Source organism: Cottoperca gobio, chromosome 6 (genome assembly GCF_900634415.1).
Source record: "Cottoperca gobio chromosome 6, fCotGob3.1, whole genome shotgun sequence".
Lineage (NCBI taxonomy): Eukaryota > Metazoa > Chordata > Actinopteri > Perciformes > Bovichtidae > Cottoperca > Cottoperca gobio.
Window position 1 is genome coordinate 16,898,944 of NC_041360.1, and position 18,585 is coordinate 16,917,528.

At 37.9% G+C, this 18,585-nt stretch overlaps 4 protein-coding genes across 6 annotated transcripts; 2 read left to right on the top strand and 2 right to left on the bottom strand.

Moving 5' to 3' along the window:
• On the top strand, positions 1-1,647 carry rps27l (ribosomal protein S27 like). Of its 2 annotated transcripts, none has more exons than XM_029434081.1 (4): positions 1-157; positions 810-918; positions 1,155-1,265; positions 1,393-1,647. In XM_029434081.1, the coding sequence occupies exons 1-4, from the start codon at positions 152-154 to the stop codon at positions 1,419-1,421; spliced, it is 255 nt and encodes an 84-aa protein (XP_029289941.1). In that variant the 5' UTR covers positions 1-151; the 3' UTR covers positions 1,422-1,647. The 2 variants fall into 2 exon arrangements, with proteins under 2 accessions (XP_029289941.1, XP_029289940.1); XM_029434080.1 differs by lacking the exon at positions 1-157 and adding an exon at positions 387-494.
• On the bottom strand, positions 1,643-6,134 carry dnaja (DnaJ heat shock protein family (Hsp40) member A). The gene is made up of 8 exons (XM_029434079.1): positions 5,974-6,134; positions 5,461-5,607; positions 4,567-4,741; positions 3,443-3,547; positions 3,120-3,347; positions 2,801-3,031; positions 2,605-2,705; positions 1,643-2,494 (listed from the first exon to the last, which is right to left on the bottom strand). The coding sequence occupies exons 2-8, from the start codon at positions 5,590-5,592 to the stop codon at positions 2,279-2,281; spliced, it is 1,188 nt and encodes a 395-aa protein (XP_029289939.1). The 5' UTR covers positions 5,593-5,607; positions 5,974-6,134; the 3' UTR covers positions 1,643-2,278.
• A 1,699-nt stretch (positions 6,135-7,833) lies between these two features.
• Positions 7,834-13,298, top strand: acsbg1 (acyl-CoA synthetase bubblegum family member 1). The gene is made up of 14 exons (XM_029433261.1): positions 7,834-8,285; positions 8,924-8,979; positions 9,095-9,363; positions 9,488-9,576; positions 9,715-9,835; positions 9,910-9,990; positions 10,075-10,224; positions 10,318-10,494; positions 10,787-10,968; positions 11,118-11,351; positions 11,462-11,679; positions 11,839-11,978; positions 12,144-12,390; positions 12,518-13,298. Exons 1-14 carry the CDS (start codon positions 8,245-8,247, stop codon positions 12,592-12,594), a joined length of 2,082 nt encoding a protein of 693 aa, XP_029289121.1. The 5' UTR covers positions 7,834-8,244; the 3' UTR covers positions 12,595-13,298.
• On the bottom strand, positions 13,132-18,052 carry idh3a (isocitrate dehydrogenase (NAD(+)) 3 catalytic subunit alpha). 2 transcript variants are annotated; one of them, XM_029433262.1, is made up of 12 exons: positions 17,951-18,037; positions 17,547-17,612; positions 16,794-16,856; positions 16,580-16,663; positions 16,294-16,408; positions 15,782-15,969; positions 15,386-15,519; positions 15,177-15,279; positions 14,973-15,037; positions 14,409-14,493; positions 13,796-13,948; positions 13,132-13,706 (listed from the first exon to the last, which is right to left on the bottom strand). In XM_029433262.1, the coding sequence occupies exons 1-12, from the start codon at positions 17,975-17,977 to the stop codon at positions 13,623-13,625; spliced, it is 1,167 nt and encodes a 388-aa protein (XP_029289122.1). In that variant the 5' UTR covers positions 17,978-18,037; the 3' UTR covers positions 13,132-13,622. The 2 variants fall into 2 exon arrangements, with proteins under 2 accessions (XP_029289122.1, XP_029289123.1); XM_029433263.1 differs by lacking the exon at positions 17,547-17,612 and having other exon boundaries at positions 17,951-18,052.
• Positions 18,053-18,585: the final 533 nt, after the last annotated feature.

Here is an 18,585-nt window from a genome sequence, read left to right on the forward strand (position 1 = left end):
TTGAAGGCCATTCTCGAGGTTTTTAAAAATAGCTTTTTAAATATTCAGCAATTTCGCAGGTCTGGCAACCACAGTTCCTGCAACTGCACAGCTCCTCTTTCTTTCCAACCTGCCCGCGTATGCACAGGGAAACCAGTCTACCACGTTGAAAATGCCTGTAAGTTACAGTTAAATTGATTCCGTTTGAGTTAAAACACTGTGTTGTCAACTGTCAATACTTCTTATTGTCGAGTTCCCATCGTCATACATTACAGTTGTGTCCGGGGTCTGAAAGTTGTGTTGTTTATATGTAGCAGCAGCAGCACATGGAGCGAAAGTTAGCTAACAGCGTTAGCCCTGTCTGGCACGGGCGGCGACTACTTGCTGAAACGCAACTGTATCATATGTGTTAGCGATGTAGCATGTTGCGGAGTGATTTCGGCCCAAGGAACAGTCTGTACCTGTATTTTTCTTTAACAAGGCCCTTCGTACGGTTACTCTCAACTAACACAAAGGCAATTTAACCAACATTACTTTTATAGAAAAACTACGTCGTACTTATGTTCCAGCGCTTTTCCGACGTCCAATATGTTTCTAAAAATCGTAGTTAGCGAACATCTGGACCTATTTGCCGTGTTGTCTGTAGATTCAAAATACTTAACTTGTTTTTCCACAGGAGTAGCGTTGTAACTAATAATACGTTTTATAAGTAATAACGAAATCATCTTGACAGCTGTCACACTAATATTTACTTAACTTGGTCCAGTTTTAACTTAATAAACACTGTCTGTCAAATGAATGTCACCTCTGATTTGTGTTTTTCTCTGTAGCTGGCCAGAGACCTCCTCCACCCTTCAATTGAACATGAGAGAAGACAACATAAAAAGAAAAGACTTGTTCAGAGTCCTAACTCCTACTTTATGGACGTGAAGTGCCCAGGTATACATATACATTAGATTTAAGTCCTCCTGGACGTGTGATACATGCATAAAGAATAATAGATGCAGTGTTTTTAGGCCATTTGTTTGATCATACATCGACTGATTACTCATGTCATCTTATTTTTGCAGTGCTTTGGCCATCTTTTATATCACCCTATATATATACACACACACATGGCATTTACGAAAACTTGTTTTAAGCTCATTTAACAGTTTAATTCTGGTTTTTTTTAGGCTGCTACAAGATTACCACAGTATTCAGCCATGCTCAGACAGTGGTACTCTGTGTGGGATGTGCAACCGTGTTGTGCCAGTCAAAAGGAGGAAAGGCCAGACTGACAGAGGGTAAAACATCCATATAAGTTGAATTATTGCTAGTGCTATATATACACACAGTACTTTGTAAAGAGTATAAAGCAAAGTATCATTATTTTTTAGATGTATCTAACTTTTTTCCATTTTTGCTTTACAGGTTGCTCTTTCAGGAGGAAGCAACATTAAAAAGGGATTGCACACTTAATCATGTCTGTAATTAAGCCATGTTGTTGATAAATCTCTTATTTCCCCATTGATTACAATGTAGTTGTGCATTCACAAATGGCAGGTCCTGTCACTGTACAGATGTCCAACTTTTATGATAAATTTATAAACTAGCAAAAATTTTAATATGCAAGATGATTCAAGTAAAACCTCACTAAATCAATAAAGAAATGTTACAAAAGTTTAAGCATTCTGGGACTTTTATTGAGAAATAACCAAAGATGTTTTTCATGACTGGGGTGGTGATGTTCTAGTGGTACGGCTTCCAAATATAACACCAGATGGTTGTGAGTTTAATACCAGGGCTGCCACCATTGTGCACCTGAGCAAGGCACTTAACCCTGAGTTGCTCCAGGGAGACCGTCCCTGTAGTTATTTCACTGTAAGTCGCTCTGGATAAGAGTGTCTGCTAAATGACCTGTACTGTACCGACTGAAATTACCTTCACAGAAAGCATACAAGTAGACCTTTCAGCTTTAGAAAAAGAAAACATATGTGCCATAGATTTCTTTAGAAACGTATACATGGATTAAAAAAAAAAAAATACACAGATCTTAAATAGAGAACATAAGAAAGTAACACCAATATACAGTTTTTATAACTTGGGGAGCACAAATGAAACGTGAAAGAAGTAGTCCACTTGCATATTTGTGTCCAAGGAGAGTCGCACAAAAATGGCTTTGGCAACTGTTTTAAACCTAATTTTAATTGTTTGCATTACTACGTGAAAAACAGGACTTTAAAGGCATTTTCACAAAAAATTCCAAAACGACAACAAAAAAAAGACCTCCACATGCTCTACAATACATTTCTCATGATTACTGCGTCTGACATTGCACTCCACTTCTGGGACCTTCCTCGTCTTCCCCATAAGCTTCCTCACTGCCGCGTCTCTGTTGGGTCCACTCATCCACCTCCCCGAGTTGCACCTCCTCCATGTCATCAGTAATCATCACATCCTCCCTGGGAGGAAGCAGTCTTTCCAGCTGGAACATGAGATGCTCTGGAAGCCAGTCTTTCTCTGGAAAATCGACCTGCGGGATGCATAACCATTAGCTCAAATGAACGTTTTCTTTAGAACAAATAAAATCTGATTTAAATCCAGAGTTCTGTCAACACGGGTGAAAAGTTTTGTGTACATTACCTTGAAATGAATAATAAGCTGCCCCTTTTCATAGGGATCCTTGTAAATTGGCATGCCCTCATTCTGAATGCATTTGATGTCATTGTGCTTGATTACTTCACCTGTTGACAAACAAAAAAAAGACATTCAATTGAAATTAGAAATACAGTCTCCCTGACAAGGCAGCACTGAAGACTAGCTGATCTCAGTCAATTACCTGGCAGTGAGCTAATGACGAGGATTCTGTCGTCTAATGTTTGAATTGTCTTCTTCAAACCACACAGAGCCTCAGCTAGTTTAATGTTCATCTTCATTGTCAAGTTATCGTCTTTTCTCTGGAACACGGGGTGCTCCTTCTGATCCAGAACAATGATCACATCCCCAGGCTCCAGTCCAGGTTCCTGGTCACCTTCTCCAGTGAATGTAAGTTTCTGACCGTCTTTCATACCTGCACAATAAATTTGTTTTCAGTTTAGTTTGCAAAACACTAACACGATTTAAAAAAATTGAGTATCTCATATGGGGGAAAAACATACCTTTGTCGATGTGAACTTCAAGAACTTTCTTCTTGCGTTCTACTTTGCGTCCATTGCAGTTCTTGCAGCGGTCCTTAGAGCTAAATTTCTCGCCCTGTCCCTGGCAGTCTGCACACACACTTTGGATCTGCTGAATCATGCCCGGCCCAATCTGTTGCACCTTGACTTGTACTCCTCTTCCTTTGCAAGAGGAGCACTTCTCCATGGTACCTTTCTTACCGCCATAGCCTGTATCAAACAGAATAATGTAATTTACTGAACTTTTAAGCAATACTTAATGTATATAGGATACGAAAACTAAAAAACAATACAACACTACATACCTTCACATGTTTCACAAATGATGCTCTTTTGAAGTCCAAGCTTCCTTGTGCTGCCTTTGTACATCTCCTCCAGTGTAACACTAAGCTGGTGGACGACATTCTTCCCTACAGGAAAAGAAGAACAGTTATGTAAGTTGTGCGTATTTAAGGTTAAAGTTACTTTATCGTCTCCCATGATAGAAAATTGACTTTTAGAAAGGGACATTTCTGCATCAGTACCAGGCTTCACAGTAGAAGAACATAATATAAAAACATATGCAAACAGCATAAGATTTAAAAACAAAAACCAGACAGCCCTTTAAATTCACTATGTTAAGAGCTACAGAAATGCAAGGCATACACCTCAAGAACACATATTTAGTACATAAATTACAACCAATTAAGTCTCACTTTACAAGCCTCCATGATCAGTTTAAAGGACTGAGGGACAAATGTGCGTTTATAACGATTGTGCTTACACAAGGGGACCCTGTACGTCCTTCCAGAATTCATTAGCACTAAGAGTTCAACATATGAGAGGGATTAGATAAAATCCTCTTGGCCTGCTGAATAATAGAGCGGTATGGACATCCCATTAATCTTTCCTGCCGTTTTAACCAGACTGAATATTTGAGCCTTAAGTTTAACTGTTAGGTTTCCAAACCAGCTGGTAATAGCATAATGTAAAATATACTCTATAGTAGCTCTTTAGAAAATGAGCATGATATTCCTGCAGACACCAAAAGCTTTAAGCCTCCAAAGGAAATGCAGGCGCTGATGGATTCTTGTACAAACACTTGTAATACGATTGTGCCAGCTGAGCTCACTATCAATGTGGATCCCTAAAATATGTGTAAGAAGTGTGACGTCCTGGCCGTGTGCGGCAACAGAACTATGATCTCCAATTGATCTGTGATCAAACACAATTTCTTTAGTTTTGCGTAAATTAATGTGCAAATGATGCTCATCACACTTCAGCTTTATAGCTGATAATATTAGAGTTGCTTGTGAGTAAAACGGAGGATTGTAGTGTGAACATTTCACAACAAATTGATTAGGTTGACAGCTAAAACAATCATTTGTATACAGCGTAAACATTTGAATATATTAACAGCCTGCAGCTAGATCACTTATATAAATCTTACCTCTTCTCTCTCTCTGCATTCTTCCTCCACCTCCAAAGAACATGTTGAACATGTCCATCGGGGAAGTTCCTCCACTCATACCTCCCTCTTTGATTGCTTGTTCACCTCCTTGGTCATACAAGTTTCTCTTCTCTGGATTTGACAGCACATCATATGCTTGAGATATAAGCTTGAACTGTGACAATAAAAACAAAAAACATGAGTTTTTTTTAACACAAGACTGCATTTAAAGGTTTTATAAAAAGAATAAATCACTCAATATTCAAATTAGTAATTAGGTTCTTTATCATATGCACAACAATTACAGAAAGTAGTTGTTGGCAGTGAAAATCCTAAATCTTAGGCTCCCTCCAACAATGCTACTTAAATACGTATAAAAAAACAGATCATGCAAGTAAAAACATTAAATGGTGCAAGTTGAAATAAGGGATCAAATGTAACATGCATATCATATAGTATTATAAATTAGACAAATAAATCAAATTAAAGTAAACAGGGTGTCAACAGGATAGATTATGGTATGGTATGTTATGGTGTAACATTATCAGCATATGTTATGATATTGACTCTGAATGTGCAGATGGTGTCTGCAATGGGTAACACCAAGTTATTTCCAAATCCATCAGTCCTTGAGATAATACGGATATAGTCTACAAGTACAGTGAAGGACCTCTTCATTCATTTAAAAAATATATTTTACAACCCGCTGGGGCATTGCAACCCATTGTCACGAGCGCTAATCTTCCTGTACCAGAACATTGGAGCTCATTCTAGAAAGTTCCAGCGGTCAATTGAACAAGGCGTGCAGTTTAAAATTAGAAAGGGCATTTGTTACTGTCCATACACGGCTGCAGGGACTCACCAAAGGTCTCGAGCTACATGTAACGAACTTACCTTCTCTCCTTCATTGGGGTTCTTGTCGGGGTGATATTTCAATGCGAGTTTTCTGTAGGCTTTTTTGATCTCCTCCGGTGAGGCACTGGGGCTGACACCCAATAGATCGTAGAAGCCGGTTTCGTGAACCATGGTGACAACCTACAACTACATCAAGCAGACACACGTTAGCATACAGATGCGATGCTACCGTTAGCGTAGTAGCCGCATGTCAAACATCGAAAATTAACGTTAGCTAACAACCTTATTACAAAAAAAAAAACAATGTTCACATTAACCAGAACGACTTCCAAACGTGTGCTTCAAGGCGTTAAAAATAACGTTATCCGAAGGCTAGAATATAGTAGCGTACGTCTCAAATGGATTACGTAAGGAAACGTGGGGCTAAATGACAATTCTTAGCAACCATATACGTGCTTAGGCTATATTACGTTAAGATTGAATTAAACCGTTAGCATTTATTAGCGGAATAGGTGAATAGTCTTTCAAATTACAGCGTAGCGTACTTACTACTTGCCAGGTGATATTGCTATCCTAGCTTTCGCTCGAGTTACGCTGAGGCTGGTGAGGGAAGATGGCTGGTTCTTCTTATAGCCGCTCTACAGTGCAGAACTTTCTGGAGAGCGCTGAGAAGAGGGGCCGGATGTGTCGTTGGACTGCGGCGGAGTCTAGAAAAGACCTGGGAGAGGGAAGTGTGTGCGTGGAGGGGGGGGTTCACGATCAGCGTGATTGATATTAAATGTCTATATAACCTTGAGTTCGTACTGTATAGTATTGATACAAGTGCAGTAGACCAAGCAATGGAGGAATACGTAATACTGAGATCTGAGGCTACAACAGTACCAGCAGCAAAAGTAAAAGCAGGCCTTCTCATTCTAGGGTTGTCACCTGAGTGTCGACAGTAATTACTATGCATAAAGGCATCTATCAGTGTTATAGGCCTACTGTTATTTTTCATTATATTATATCATGTAAGCAGTAGGCTAGTTAGGGTGGAGCTTATTCTTACTTATTCTTATCTGTTTCAAATGGACAGTCTTAACATGCAAGATATCTAGTAACTACAGCTATCAGATATATATCCAGTGGAGTAAAAAGTACAATGTAGAGGCAGAGTTTGAGTATAGGGCATAATAATTGAACAGCCTAAATGTAAGCTACTTAGTTACTTTTTACTTCTCATGACTGGTGCTTTTATAAGATAACTTACGCTCCAACAATTTGAAAGAAAGACAACATTAAGTGGCCAACATTGATATTGTTTCTAATATCAATATCAATGTATGAGAGGACAATGTGAAAACAATGACCAATCATCAGCTAAATCTGCTGCCCCCAGGTGGCCAAAATAAATCAGTTATTGCAAGTTTAAATCAGTTTAGTGTTATACTTACATCAAAATGATATTGTTATTACCCGATCCTTAGCACGGTTGATAGTTATTGCTGTGACTCACTTAATTTAATATTTTTAACTATTTCAAATGGGGTAAACAAACGTGCATTATACCAGGCACTAGAGCTACTTCAAATGTGCTGTATTCAGTCATGTTATACACACAGAGTGCTATGTGCCGTTCATGTTATCCTTATATTATAGATCCCACTAAGTCAGTGACAAACACCTCACCCTCAAGTGTAAGACACAAAGCCCAAACCTAAACGTAATTACTCCAAATCAAATGTAAACAACCCATTCTTCAAAAAAACATTTTAAAATGTTAACCCAAATTTGACCAGCTGTATTAGTGTATTGAAGTAGAAGTATAAAGCAGTAGTAAAAAAGTAAAGTACCACACCATTTTACTTAAATATAGTACTTATATTATACTTATATTATATATATATTATACTTATATATAGTATAGTATAGCATTTAGCACTAAAGAAGTGTTAAATGCTCTTATTCTGTCCTTGTACTAATTGTTATATTTTTGCTGTGAAGCACTTTGGGCTGCAATTCTTGTATGAAAGGTGCTATACAAATAAAGCTTATTATTATTATTATTATTATTATTATTATTATTATTATTATTATTATTATTATTATTATTATTATTATATATTACTTATAGTACCTAGTTACATTTCACAATTAGGGTCAGGGGCTGTATAAGCATTTTACATGAAACAGATACTTAATAAAAAAAAAAAAAAGTCTACAGAGTTTGAGAAGCTTATCAAAAGTATAGTCAATTTGAATGATGATCTACAAGTAGTATAAACATGCTTTATATCAGAGAGGGTCTTTCCATAAGGTAGGGACTATATATCAGAAGGGCTTGAAGTAAGGCAGCTTACATATAAACCCAATTGATCAACCTTTGGAATACTAAACTCAAATATTGGGCTATTATCATTTCCATCAGATATAAACTGCAACTCATACCTTGGTCTAAGTTGAAAGTATAACATTGTTAAGATTAAGGTTTTACTTTTATGTGTGTCATTTAAAATGACAATCACACTGTTTTACATATGAAAAGAAAGAATGAGCTCATTTAAATTCTGGACATGGTCTTGAGTGAGGGGCACATGAAGTGCTGATGTGGACTTTCGGATTTGTTTCACAGCCATTAAACACTTCATGAGGCTTGTTGCACCGCACGTCTTTTTACTTTACCAGTTTCTAAAACAAATCCTTGTTGTACTATTTTACACTTGTCGAACAAGGAAGTATTTTCTGTTTCATACCAGTCGGATTTTGAAAAGTTTCTCCTTTGAGCAAGAGGCTTGATCTTATATAACCTGTAGCCACACTACCAAGAGACCTACAACTAACAGTATGGAATTTCCTGGTGAGCAGAAGGGAGATCTTGAAAACAGGTAAGCAACCTCAAATGAACTCTTTTATTTATTTTATCTAGAGGAAGAGGAGGAGATGCTACTCTCGTCAGATGACACTAATACTCTTAAGCAGAAGTTCAGTTTAGCTGTGGGACAGGTTATAAGATGCATTAGTTAGCATCCAAATTTACCACAAAACAAAATGAGAAGTGTGATGACAGTTGGACAAGATTTCGTCACTTAACATTACTGTTGTTTGTTTGTATTCTTTAAAGTAGAACAAGTTCCTGCCCACTTTTTTTATTAAAACGGCCCTCTGCCACCACTCTATGAATACAGATAAGCAACAGAAGCTAAAAGTCAATGTAATCTCATTTAGAGACTTATTTTGTGATGTAGACAGCAACATTTATTTGGTTAAATCAGACAAAAAATAAATAAATAAATAATAGTGTTAATGAGTGAGCGTGAACAGTCTTTCACCTTTCATTGAACATATTCTGTCAAACAAAGCAAAGGGGCTTTAGCTCTGCCACAAGCCTGACATTGTGTTGGGTAAACAGCGCAGCTGAAAATTAAACCCATGTGATGAAATGAAAAGAGAAGCCCAATTGCCACAATGTGAGGTTGAGTGTGTATGAGCGGTTTGGAGCCCATGTTTCTTCTTTATTTTTCAGTGTTCAGGAGTCTATGGCACACGTGCAGACAGATAGTGAAGAACATGCCTCTGTAGGTGAGTTAAGAGCACAAGGGTCTGTTTAAGGAGAGGACTGGTAGAACAATGGCTTTCATTGCTCTGTGAGAAGGACTAGACCTGTTTTTCAGATGTGTTTTCTCTCTCCTCTCAGGAAAGAGAAACATAGAAGAGGAGTTTGCTGGCACACCTCTTGCTCAAGCTTGCTCTCTTTGGACCACTGATGCTAAAGGCGCAGTAAGACTGAGAATAGAAGAAGGATGTCCAGAGGAACCTGTCACAGTTCACCAAATGTTCAAAGCCTCAGTTGAAAAATATGGAAACATGTACGCGATCGCCAGCAAGAAGGACAACAAATGGGAAAAGATAACCTTCTTAGAGTATTATCAATTCTGCCGGAGAGCAGCTAAGAGCTTTATAAAGGTATGTCATACAAAAAAATGTGTGTAAATATATACCAAATTACAACTTTTGAGTACTATCCATTGATAGTACTCAAAAGTATTTGAAAAAAAGAAAATACATAAAAGTTTGTTAATGTGTGCAGCTTGGGTTAGAGCGATTCCATGGAGTGGCAATACTGGGATTCAATTCAGCAGAATGGTTCTTCTCTGCAGTCGGTACCATCATGGCAGGGTGAGAAAGACAAATGCTACAGCAACAACAGCACTGACCTGAATCAGAAATAATATCTATCCAAATTATTTTATCTATTTTATTTATTCAGTAACTCATTTCCTCCCGTGTTTTTAATGTCCTGTATTCTTCCTGCAGGGGGACAATGACCGGAATTTATGTCACAAACTCACCAGAAGCTTGCCAGTATGTGGCAAGTGACTGCAAAGCCAACATAATTGTGGTGGAAAACCAAAAGCAATTGGATAAAATCCTGCAGGTACTGTCACTTTGTATGCAAAAAGTTCTTTACCCAAATGCAAAACATATTGAAGTTAATTTCTCCTTCTTCAGATACGGGACAGACTTCCCCATTTGAAAGCCATAGTGCAGTACAGTGGACACCCCCTGCAGAAGATCTCTAATCTTTACTCTGTAAGGCATCCTGACGCCACATGAAATGATCAGAGTGACTGTTGAGCTCAGGCTGTGATGCTGTATGTTGCTGTTTTGGGGTAGTGGGAGGACTTCATGGAGCTGGGTCTGGATGTTTCTGAGAAAGAGCTGGATGACATCATTGACAGCCAGAGAGCCAACCAATGCTGCGTCCTGATATACACGTCCGGCACCACAGGCAAGCCCAAGGGAGTCATGCTAAGTCATGACAATGTAAGTTTCCATCTTACTATTCTCAATCTGTACTTACTCAGAGTCAGATGAAAGTAAACAAGGCTTCGATCTTTATCTATGATGAATGTTCAGATCACATGGACGGCCAATCACGCCCGCAGGGTCGGGGACATGCAGCCAGCTGACATTAAACAGGAGTCACTAGTGAGCTACTTGCCTCTGAGCCACATCGCCGCTCAGATCTATGATCTCTGGACGGGCATCCAGTGGGGTGAGCTGGTATACTTTGCACAGCCAGATGCCTTAAAGGTAAATAGGAACGATCACACACATGTTGGTTTTTAACATTTAAAACATTTAGAAAAGAGAGTTTAAACAAGGACAAGTACAAGACGGGAAACAGTGCACATCCAACAAAAACAGATACATAATACAGATACAGATACATAATTAAATAACATTAATAAAATTAACAGAATTAAACCTAAATATACATCCAACAAGTATGTTCATTAATCATTTGAAATTAAGTAAAATATGGTATACAATTGACTGATTGAGTTTGTGTTTTTCAGCTCTTTGTGTACTTAATTTGTTATAGGGAAGCCTGATAACAACTCTGAGAGAAGTTAGTCCTTCATCCCACATGGGCGTCCCCCGGGTATGGGAGAAAATGATGGAGAAAATAAAACAGGCAATAAGTGAATGTGGATATGTGAAAAAGAAAATGGTGACATGGGCGATGTCAGTCAGTCTGGAAGTAAATCAAAAGTGTCCGCAAAAGTAAGTCCTGAAGAAACAAAAAGAACATTTTGTGAATGATTCTTATGCAATGTGAGAACATTTGGGGATTTCAATGACCCATCAAACAACATACATAAATAGAGAGATGATTTAATTACATTGAAATTTTGCTGTTTTTTGTTTTCCAGGGATGATGAGAGACCATTCCTCTTTACCCTGGCTGACAGCCTTGTGCTGCAGAGGCTCCGGGCTGAGCTGGGCCTGTCTTGCTGTCAGAAGTTCTTCTCTGGAGCAGCACCGATCGGCAGTGAAACGGTGCAGTTTTTCCTGAGCCTGAATATCCGGTTGTTTGAGGCATATGGCATGAGTGAGAGCACAGGACCTCACTTTTTGTCAGGTCCCAAAGCTTACAAACTACCAAGGTAAAAAAAGATATATCAAGGATCGTAACAAATGTATGTACAATTGGTCAAGTTTAAGTGCTTTTTAAATGAGTATAAAATAACAAAGAATATTGTTTTCTTGGACAAAGCTGCGGGAAGGTGGTGCCTGGCTGTCGATACAAAATGGTCAACATAGACTCTGATGAGATAGGCGAAATTTGCTTTTGGGGACGTAACATTTTCATGGGTTTCCTCAACATGGAAGACAAAACAAGAGAAGCTTTAGATGAAGACGGATGGCTGCATTCTGGAGACCTGGGGAAGATAGACGAAGAGGGTTTCTTGTACATCACAGGGAGAATAAAAGGTAGAGCAATCTGAGCAAATAAGGCTATTGTAAGAAAAGTGCTTGTCTTAGGTCTTGTCTTGTCCTGTATATTACCCACACCTGAGTGCATGTTGTTCTGGACAGAACATACGGCTCCATTATCCTTGTAATGTCAGGGTGCCCTCTCTGTCCATTCAGAGCTGATCATCACAGCTGGAGGGGAGAATATTCCCCCTCTTCCCGTAGAGGAAGCAGTGAAGAAGGAGCTACCTATCATCAGCAATGCCATGCTCATTGGGGACAAGAGGAAGTTCTTGTCAATGCTTTTAACACTAAAGGTAATATGCCATTAGTTATTATCCAGATAATGGAAAACTGTACGCTGTACTATATTCTTGACATGAACCATACCTTATGTCAATCTCCTTAGAGATATTTTTAAATTACTGCAATTAGTTATAAATAAATATAAAGGATTCAAGCTATTTAATTCTGTGTTCCAGTGTTGTAGCGATACAGAAACCATGGAGCCAACAGAGGAGCTGAGTGTGGAGGCTGTGGAGCTTTGCCGGCAGCTAGGCAGCCAAGCAACCACGGTGTGCGACATCATCGGGGGAAAAGACAAAGAAGTGTACCGGACCATTCAAGAAGGAATCAACAGAGTGAACGCTGCAGCCGCCTCTAATGCCCAACGCATACAGAAGTGGACTATTCTGAGAAAGGACTTCTCTGTTTCCGGAGGAGAGCTGGGTAAGTTTGGCAGCAACATAGATCAGTACATAATGTTATATAGTAAATGGATTATACTTTTTTTTGTATTGAAAGCCATGCAAGACTGCGGCAAACTATTGCTCATTATATTGTTTTCTCGTTCCAGGTCCCACAATGAAGCTCTGTCGCCCTGTTGTGTTGGAGATGTACCAAAAGGTGATAGAGAGCCTCTACCAAGAGTAATCGTGTTCCTAGAGAAATTACTGTGTAATAGTTAGTAGGAAAATAACGTGTCACTTGCATATCTCATCATTCTTGTGGACATGGAATTTAATTATATCTGTGTCTTATGTTCAGAATGCATACATAAGAAAGGAACCATATTCAATGTTTTATAATATTTAAGAAGACCCCAAGATTACGTTTTAAATAGTGAATAATACCAAGGATTCTGACAAAAGTTACATTAATTTTATGCAACTTTTCACTGGCTGAAATATCAGTTTTTAATTCATATTCTTCTCTGGTCTGCAATTTAATTTTTAATGCTTTGAAATATCAGTTACTTGCATGACAGGATCTTACCCTTGTATTTTGTGTAGATATTATGTGGTATTCAGAATATGGTTCATACCCCATTTGGATCAAATCTCATTAACATGGACATAATCTTCCGCCAGAAATCTAATCAGTGGAATCATCATCATAGCAGCTGACAGGACTTATGACACCCACAAGTCATTTGCATAACACTGAATAAAGAAACTGGCATTTCTGATGTCATTGTAACATTCATTTTTAATTTCTTTAAACATTCATGATATTTGCAGCAAGAAAACAGAATGCCAGAAAAGACTTAGTGCAAAACATCTGCACGTTTCATGTTACAGAAGCCTGATTATGTTTGGATACATTAAAGCTGTGTGAAATATATCGACACAAATGATTGAATAGTTTTCAGTGTTTCTCAATTGATCATGGACTTTACAGAATGTGTCTTTTATGTGAAATAACAGTGCCAATTACATTAGACAAGAGGCCAAATGAAGCCAATAAATAGACAATATCCACCACATATACAATACCTACATTACAGAAACTGTTGGTTTTAAGAAAGTGTACAGAGTGCACAGAGAATGATAAAACATTCAGGATCTCTAACTCCTGAATATTTTTAAAATACATAATATGGTTTAAAATGTGCAGATACAACATGACATGGTGCCATAAAGACACGCTAATAATTAACTTGCGGTCTTATTAGCGTCATTTTAGTCCAGATCCCGCACTCGTTGACATATTGCTTCTGTGAATTCTGAGCACCTTGAGTTTCCTCCCAGGTCTTTTGTTAGAACCTTGAAGATGGATGATACAATCATCATAAATCAGAGCGGGAACATGTAACCAGAACTGCATTTCTTCATTTCTTTAAAAAGTAGATTACCTTTTTATCTCGAATGAGGTCAAAGCAGGCAGTTTCAATCTTCTTGGCGTGGCCATGCAGGCCCATGTGCCGCAGCATCATGACTGCACTGAGCAGCAAGGCGGTGGGGTTGGCCATGTCTTTTCCTGCTATATCTGGGGCAGTTCCATGAACCTGACAGGACAATTTAATCACAATCTATCATTATGGTTGACATTTCTATAAACATCACATGAAGCAACATCAAGAGGTCAAACGTTGATGTGATTTAACTCAGTGGTTCCCAACTGGTCCAGCCTCGGGCTCCAGTTTTCTCCTTAGTCATTAGTTCAAGGTCCACATATAAGATAATCTATTACACATTACATTTTATTTCACAAAATGTTAAACAACATGTAGGCCTAAAACACATTGCAACAAAATGTATTGAAAGTGCAATTACCTACAACTAAGTAAATAGCACTGCAACCAAAAAAGTGCATAATAGGCCAAATAATACACCAATAATAATAATAATAATAATAATTTCATATGTGGTGTCCATAAAGGACAATCAGAAGAGCCAACCAGATGACTCATCGATTTTGCAAAAAAAAAAAAAAAAGTCTGACAAATGGGAATAAAAACAACATACCGACTCAAATATGGCAACACCATTGGCGCCAATGTTTCCACTAGGAGTCACTCCAAGACCTCCAATTAATCCAGCACAAAGATCACTGTAATGAGAAACACATACACACCTTTACATTTATTATTGACCTTGCTAATTAGATTTCCTGTACATACTAGGCACATCATTTGCAACTGATGCACATCAGCACAACAAATGTGCCATCAAGAAGTCAGTTGATTATTCTTTGATTGATGTTAAATTATTATAGGTCAGGTTAGCCTAAAATGAGTTTGCCTAAGTTTAAGTTTTTGTAATTGTTAGAATATTTATAATTGAATCGACGCAGTCTGCACTACTTTTTGATTCCAACTCATTCAACATGTACATTAAAACAAAATGACATAGTTTAGAAAGTGTGTAAATGCATGTTCATGGGTAGAGAATTTGCTGCGTGAGTTACTGTATATGCTGTATATGTGTGTTTGGGTTTCATTTGAATGACGCAGAAAAATAATGGAGAAGACGCTATCCATCTTATTTCTTATTAATATAACAGGTTCACTATGTAAGAGGTTTACTTACCTCAAGATGTCTCCATACAAATTTGGCATCACTAATACATCGAACTGTGTGGGATCCTGTACCATCTGTAGGAACATGTATAAACAATGCCGCTATTAATTAGGAATGTTAAATGTGAAAAACTTCTAAGAAAACATTGCCCTATATCCACCTAAAATATTATACACACTGATCTAATTCATAACAAAAGTTATTAGGACTCACATTAAGGCAAACAGTATCCAAGTACATCTCCGTGAATTTCACGTCTTTGTGCTTTTCAGCAGCCTCTCTGCATTTTCGTAGGAAAAGCCCATCTGACATGCGCCTAGAAAAATGTCAACAGAGGACAACAATTCAATTTCAGGATATTACTTTAAATGACTGTTAATATGACAAATTATTTCAAGTACTTTGTACTAAATATAACTTACATAATATTGGCCTTATGAACAGCAGTAACACTGGCCCTCTGATTATTTCTGGCATATTCAAAAGCATACTCTGCGATGCGTTCGCTGGCTTGCTCTGTAATGAGCTTAATACTCTGTACAACTCCTTCAACAATCTGAAAATATACAAATCCAAGAGAGAATAATGATCAAATCTGCAAAGTATAAATAGTATTTGAGTGATTTCAAAAAACACAATTCCAATGATTCAATTCCTAAATATCAATAGGTGTCCCGAGCTGGGAAGCAAAAAGAGACGATGAGACACAATGTTTTGATCCAGAAAATGAAATACATGTTGATTCAATGAGGAAATAATCAAAATGTCAAAGAACAAAACTGTAAACTAGACTAAAGTAATGTGTTAAAGGGTCTTACCACATGTTCAATCCCACTGTATTCTCCCTCAGTGTTCTCTCTGATGGTGACCAGGTTCACATCAGTGTAGGGGGTCTTGTAGCCCTCAATGGACACGCAGGGGCGCACATTGGCATAGAGGTCAAAGGTTTTCCTCAGCAGCAGATTCATAGAGGGATGACCAGCAGCTATTGGTGTCTTCAGAGGACCTGTAGATTGTAAAGTAATTGAAAATTCTGTTCTAGATCACCTTGGGTGGGAGGGATACGATCTAAACCAATGTGCCATGTTTGTAATGAACAGAAATGTATCAGTCACAAATCTGTATTAAAAACCTCTTTCCAACACAAAGAATACAATTATTTAATTGGTCTTGTAGTTTCTTAGGTTTGGCAAGTTTCGTACACATCTCTAGAACTATTTCACTTCCCAGTTTGCTGTCGGAATGAATAGGGGTGAACCATCAACAATAATTTACTGGCACTCAAGCCCATTTTTATGTTAAGTAATTAAAAGTGTATTAAGCAGGGTACCTTTTAGGCCAATTTTGGTCCTGTCCATCGATTCTTTGCAATCAGGAGGGATCATCCATTTGCCACCAGGTCCTTGGATGGCTGTAACATTTCTCTCTTCCCACTGAATAGGTGCCTTGATTAAAAAAAAAAAATGTACAGCAACGTCACTAGATTAGTTTACAGTATGCAGCTTTTTCAAGACTTTAATTGTTTTTCTGATTGGATCTCATTTGCTATTAAATTATTTTGCTGGTCAATGTTTCTAGTGAACAATGCTGTTTTGTGCTGCTCCTCCAGGACTAACTTTAGCTGCTTCAAAGATCTTCATGACGGCAGTGGAGATCTCTGGACCAATTCCATCACCAGGGATTAAAGTGACAGTTTGTATCTGTGAAGCAGAACACAGACGCATAACATTCAATGATAAAATGATAATTTCGCACTTCAGAGTCGCAGTTTAATACAAGCAATAAGTAACATCACATTTTCTTGTGTAGCTCCAAAGGAAAGATACATACTCCACGGATGAAAGTCCTGGGTTGTAGAGTTCCTTTCTTCAAAGCTCCAACCACCCGCGACACCTGATAAACAAAATGGCCTAGGTTTTTACAGGCAGAAAAAAAAACACTTCCCCCTCCAATACAAGTTGTTTTACTTAGACAGCATGAATACAGTTATATATATTGTTCTGTTGTATATTTCCAAAAACAGAGTTGGGATGTAATGTAAATTGAGCAAAGCTTACTGGAGTCGTGAAAATACTATGAACACAATGATCAAATAATTGAGCACTATAATATTTAACATAACTATACTCGTGTAAGGCAGTCTTTTAACATGAAAAGCAGTACAATTACAGAAAGAAAGAAAGATAGAAAGATAGAAAGATAGATAGATAGATAGATAGATAGATAGATAGATAGATAGATATGAGCAATCTGCAAAGGACACTCTGGTGGAGGAGACTCGATCCAGTTCACAGCAGGGGTTGTCAGTCCTGTTGAAAAGTCAATTTTCTTGTCTTTTTCAGTAAAAATGACTATGATAAACACCAACACCGCAAAAGAGGGTAGTGTAGATCACCAATAGGAAAAGCGAGGCAAGAGTTCACCTTTAGCACAACTAACCGCTTACATTAAATGACATGTTATTTTAGCTCAGATGAATTGCAGAAATTGCAGACCACTACTGTGGGAGATTGCTAGCTAGCATTAGCTCTTTTCCAAATTCAGCAAGGATAGTAAACGTTTCGATACGTATGCTTAACTTACTTCCTGAGCCTCGATTTTATCCTTGCCATTGAACGATAAACCCCACTGTCTTAGTAGATTAAGAATCTGTAGATGAGGGACATTTCATTGACATTTGTTCAAATTGAGCAATCAGTTATAAAATAACTATCAACAATGTATGATAAAAGAAAAACATGTAGCTAACTAACTAAGGTATCCTTTTCGTTAAATGCTAACTAGCTAGCCAGCTAGCTAGTTAGCAGTCAAGAGTCAGGTTGCTATAGTAACTACAAGCAAGTAGCTTTAGCGCCTAGCTAGTTAAACTGCTCCTGGTATGCCCGCAACGACATATACAGAAGCTTACGTTAGGTGATTAATTTAAACACAATCACATGCGTTTGGGGCAATATTTATGAACGATTGACATGTTTCCCCGTACATACCGTTGACCTCCACGCCTTCCCTGCCATCTTCAACTAGCCAAGGTCGATGCAGCAGCAGAAGCACATGCAGCAGTCGCAGCACTTGTCAAGCTAACCACAATACAAAGCGGATTTCCGGTGTGAACGAATCTTTTTTTTTTCAAAATAAACCCTTATTAAATAAATCTACATTAGATAACGGCATGATTCATGAGAATTTCCATTAATTTGCTGTAGCAAAGTTCAGTTATGTACTCTTTTAATTTCTTCCATAATGTTGACCAATTGTACACCGTTAAAGACAGGATTGCCTCTGCTCTTATTCTGGATATTTTCCGGGATTAAAACTGAGATTTAAGTGACTACATGTGTAGTCTCGAGTAATGCCACACAAATAAAAAGCTAAATTAAATTCAAGCTTCCTTAAAAGGAAAAAATAATATTTATGATCATAAACCGGTTTACAACATATTGTTGGTTCGAATGCCAATTAATTTGCAGTTTTGCACGACCAGCAGCAAGTGGCGCCAGTGGACTGCTTCTGAGAGTCCACATGCATGTTCTTTAGCTGTGGATGTGCAAGCTGTGTATAGGATAGTATCACTGTACCAAAGTAAACTTTACAGATGAGTAAAAATCAAAAAATTGAAGTAATC

Excerpts from the sequence above, each read along its gene's own strand:
- idh3a (XM_029433262.1), bottom strand. The coding sequence starts at position 17,977 with ATGGCAGGGAAGGCGTGGAGGTCAACG. Across the intron at positions 15,280-15,385 it reads GTTCATAAGGCCAATATTAT|GCGCATGTCAGATGGGCTTT; the intron begins GTAAGTTATATT and ends ACATTTTTCTAG. Across the intron at positions 13,949-14,408 it reads GTGTTGCCATATTTGAGTCG|GTTCATGGAACTGCCCCAGA; the intron begins GTATGTTGTTTT and ends TTGTCCTGTCAG.
- dnaja (XM_029434079.1), bottom strand. The coding sequence starts at position 5,592 with ATGGTTCACGAAACCGGCTTCTACGATCTATTGGGTGTCAGCCCCAGT. Across the intron at positions 2,706-2,800 it reads CGTCATTAGCTCACTGCCAG|GTGAAGTAATCAAGCACAAT; the intron begins GTAATTGACTGA and ends GTTTGTCAACAG. Across the intron at positions 2,495-2,604 it reads AGCTTATTATTCATTTCAAG|GTCGATTTTCCAGAGAAAGA; the intron begins GTAATGTACACA and ends TGCATCCCGCAG.
- acsbg1 (XM_029433261.1), top strand. The coding sequence starts at position 8,245 with ATGGAATTTCCTGGTGAGCAGAAGGGAGATCTTGAAAACAG. Across the intron at positions 8,980-9,094 it reads TGAAGAACATGCCTCTGTAG|GAAAGAGAAACATAGAAGAG; the intron begins GTGAGTTAAGAG and ends CTCTCCTCTCAG. Across the intron at positions 10,969-11,117 it reads AATCAAAAGTGTCCGCAAAA|GGATGATGAGAGACCATTCC; the intron begins GTAAGTCCTGAA and ends TTTGTTTTCCAG.
- rps27l (XM_029434080.1), top strand. The coding sequence starts at position 402 with ATGTTGCGGAGTGATTTCGGCCCAAGGAACAGTCTGTACCTGTATTTT. Across the intron at positions 495-809 it reads TACTCTCAACTAACACAAAG|CTGGCCAGAGACCTCCTCCA; the intron begins GCAATTTAACCA and ends TTTTCTCTGTAG. Across the intron at positions 919-1,154 it reads TATGGACGTGAAGTGCCCAG|GCTGCTACAAGATTACCACA; the intron begins GTATACATATAC and ends GGTTTTTTTTAG.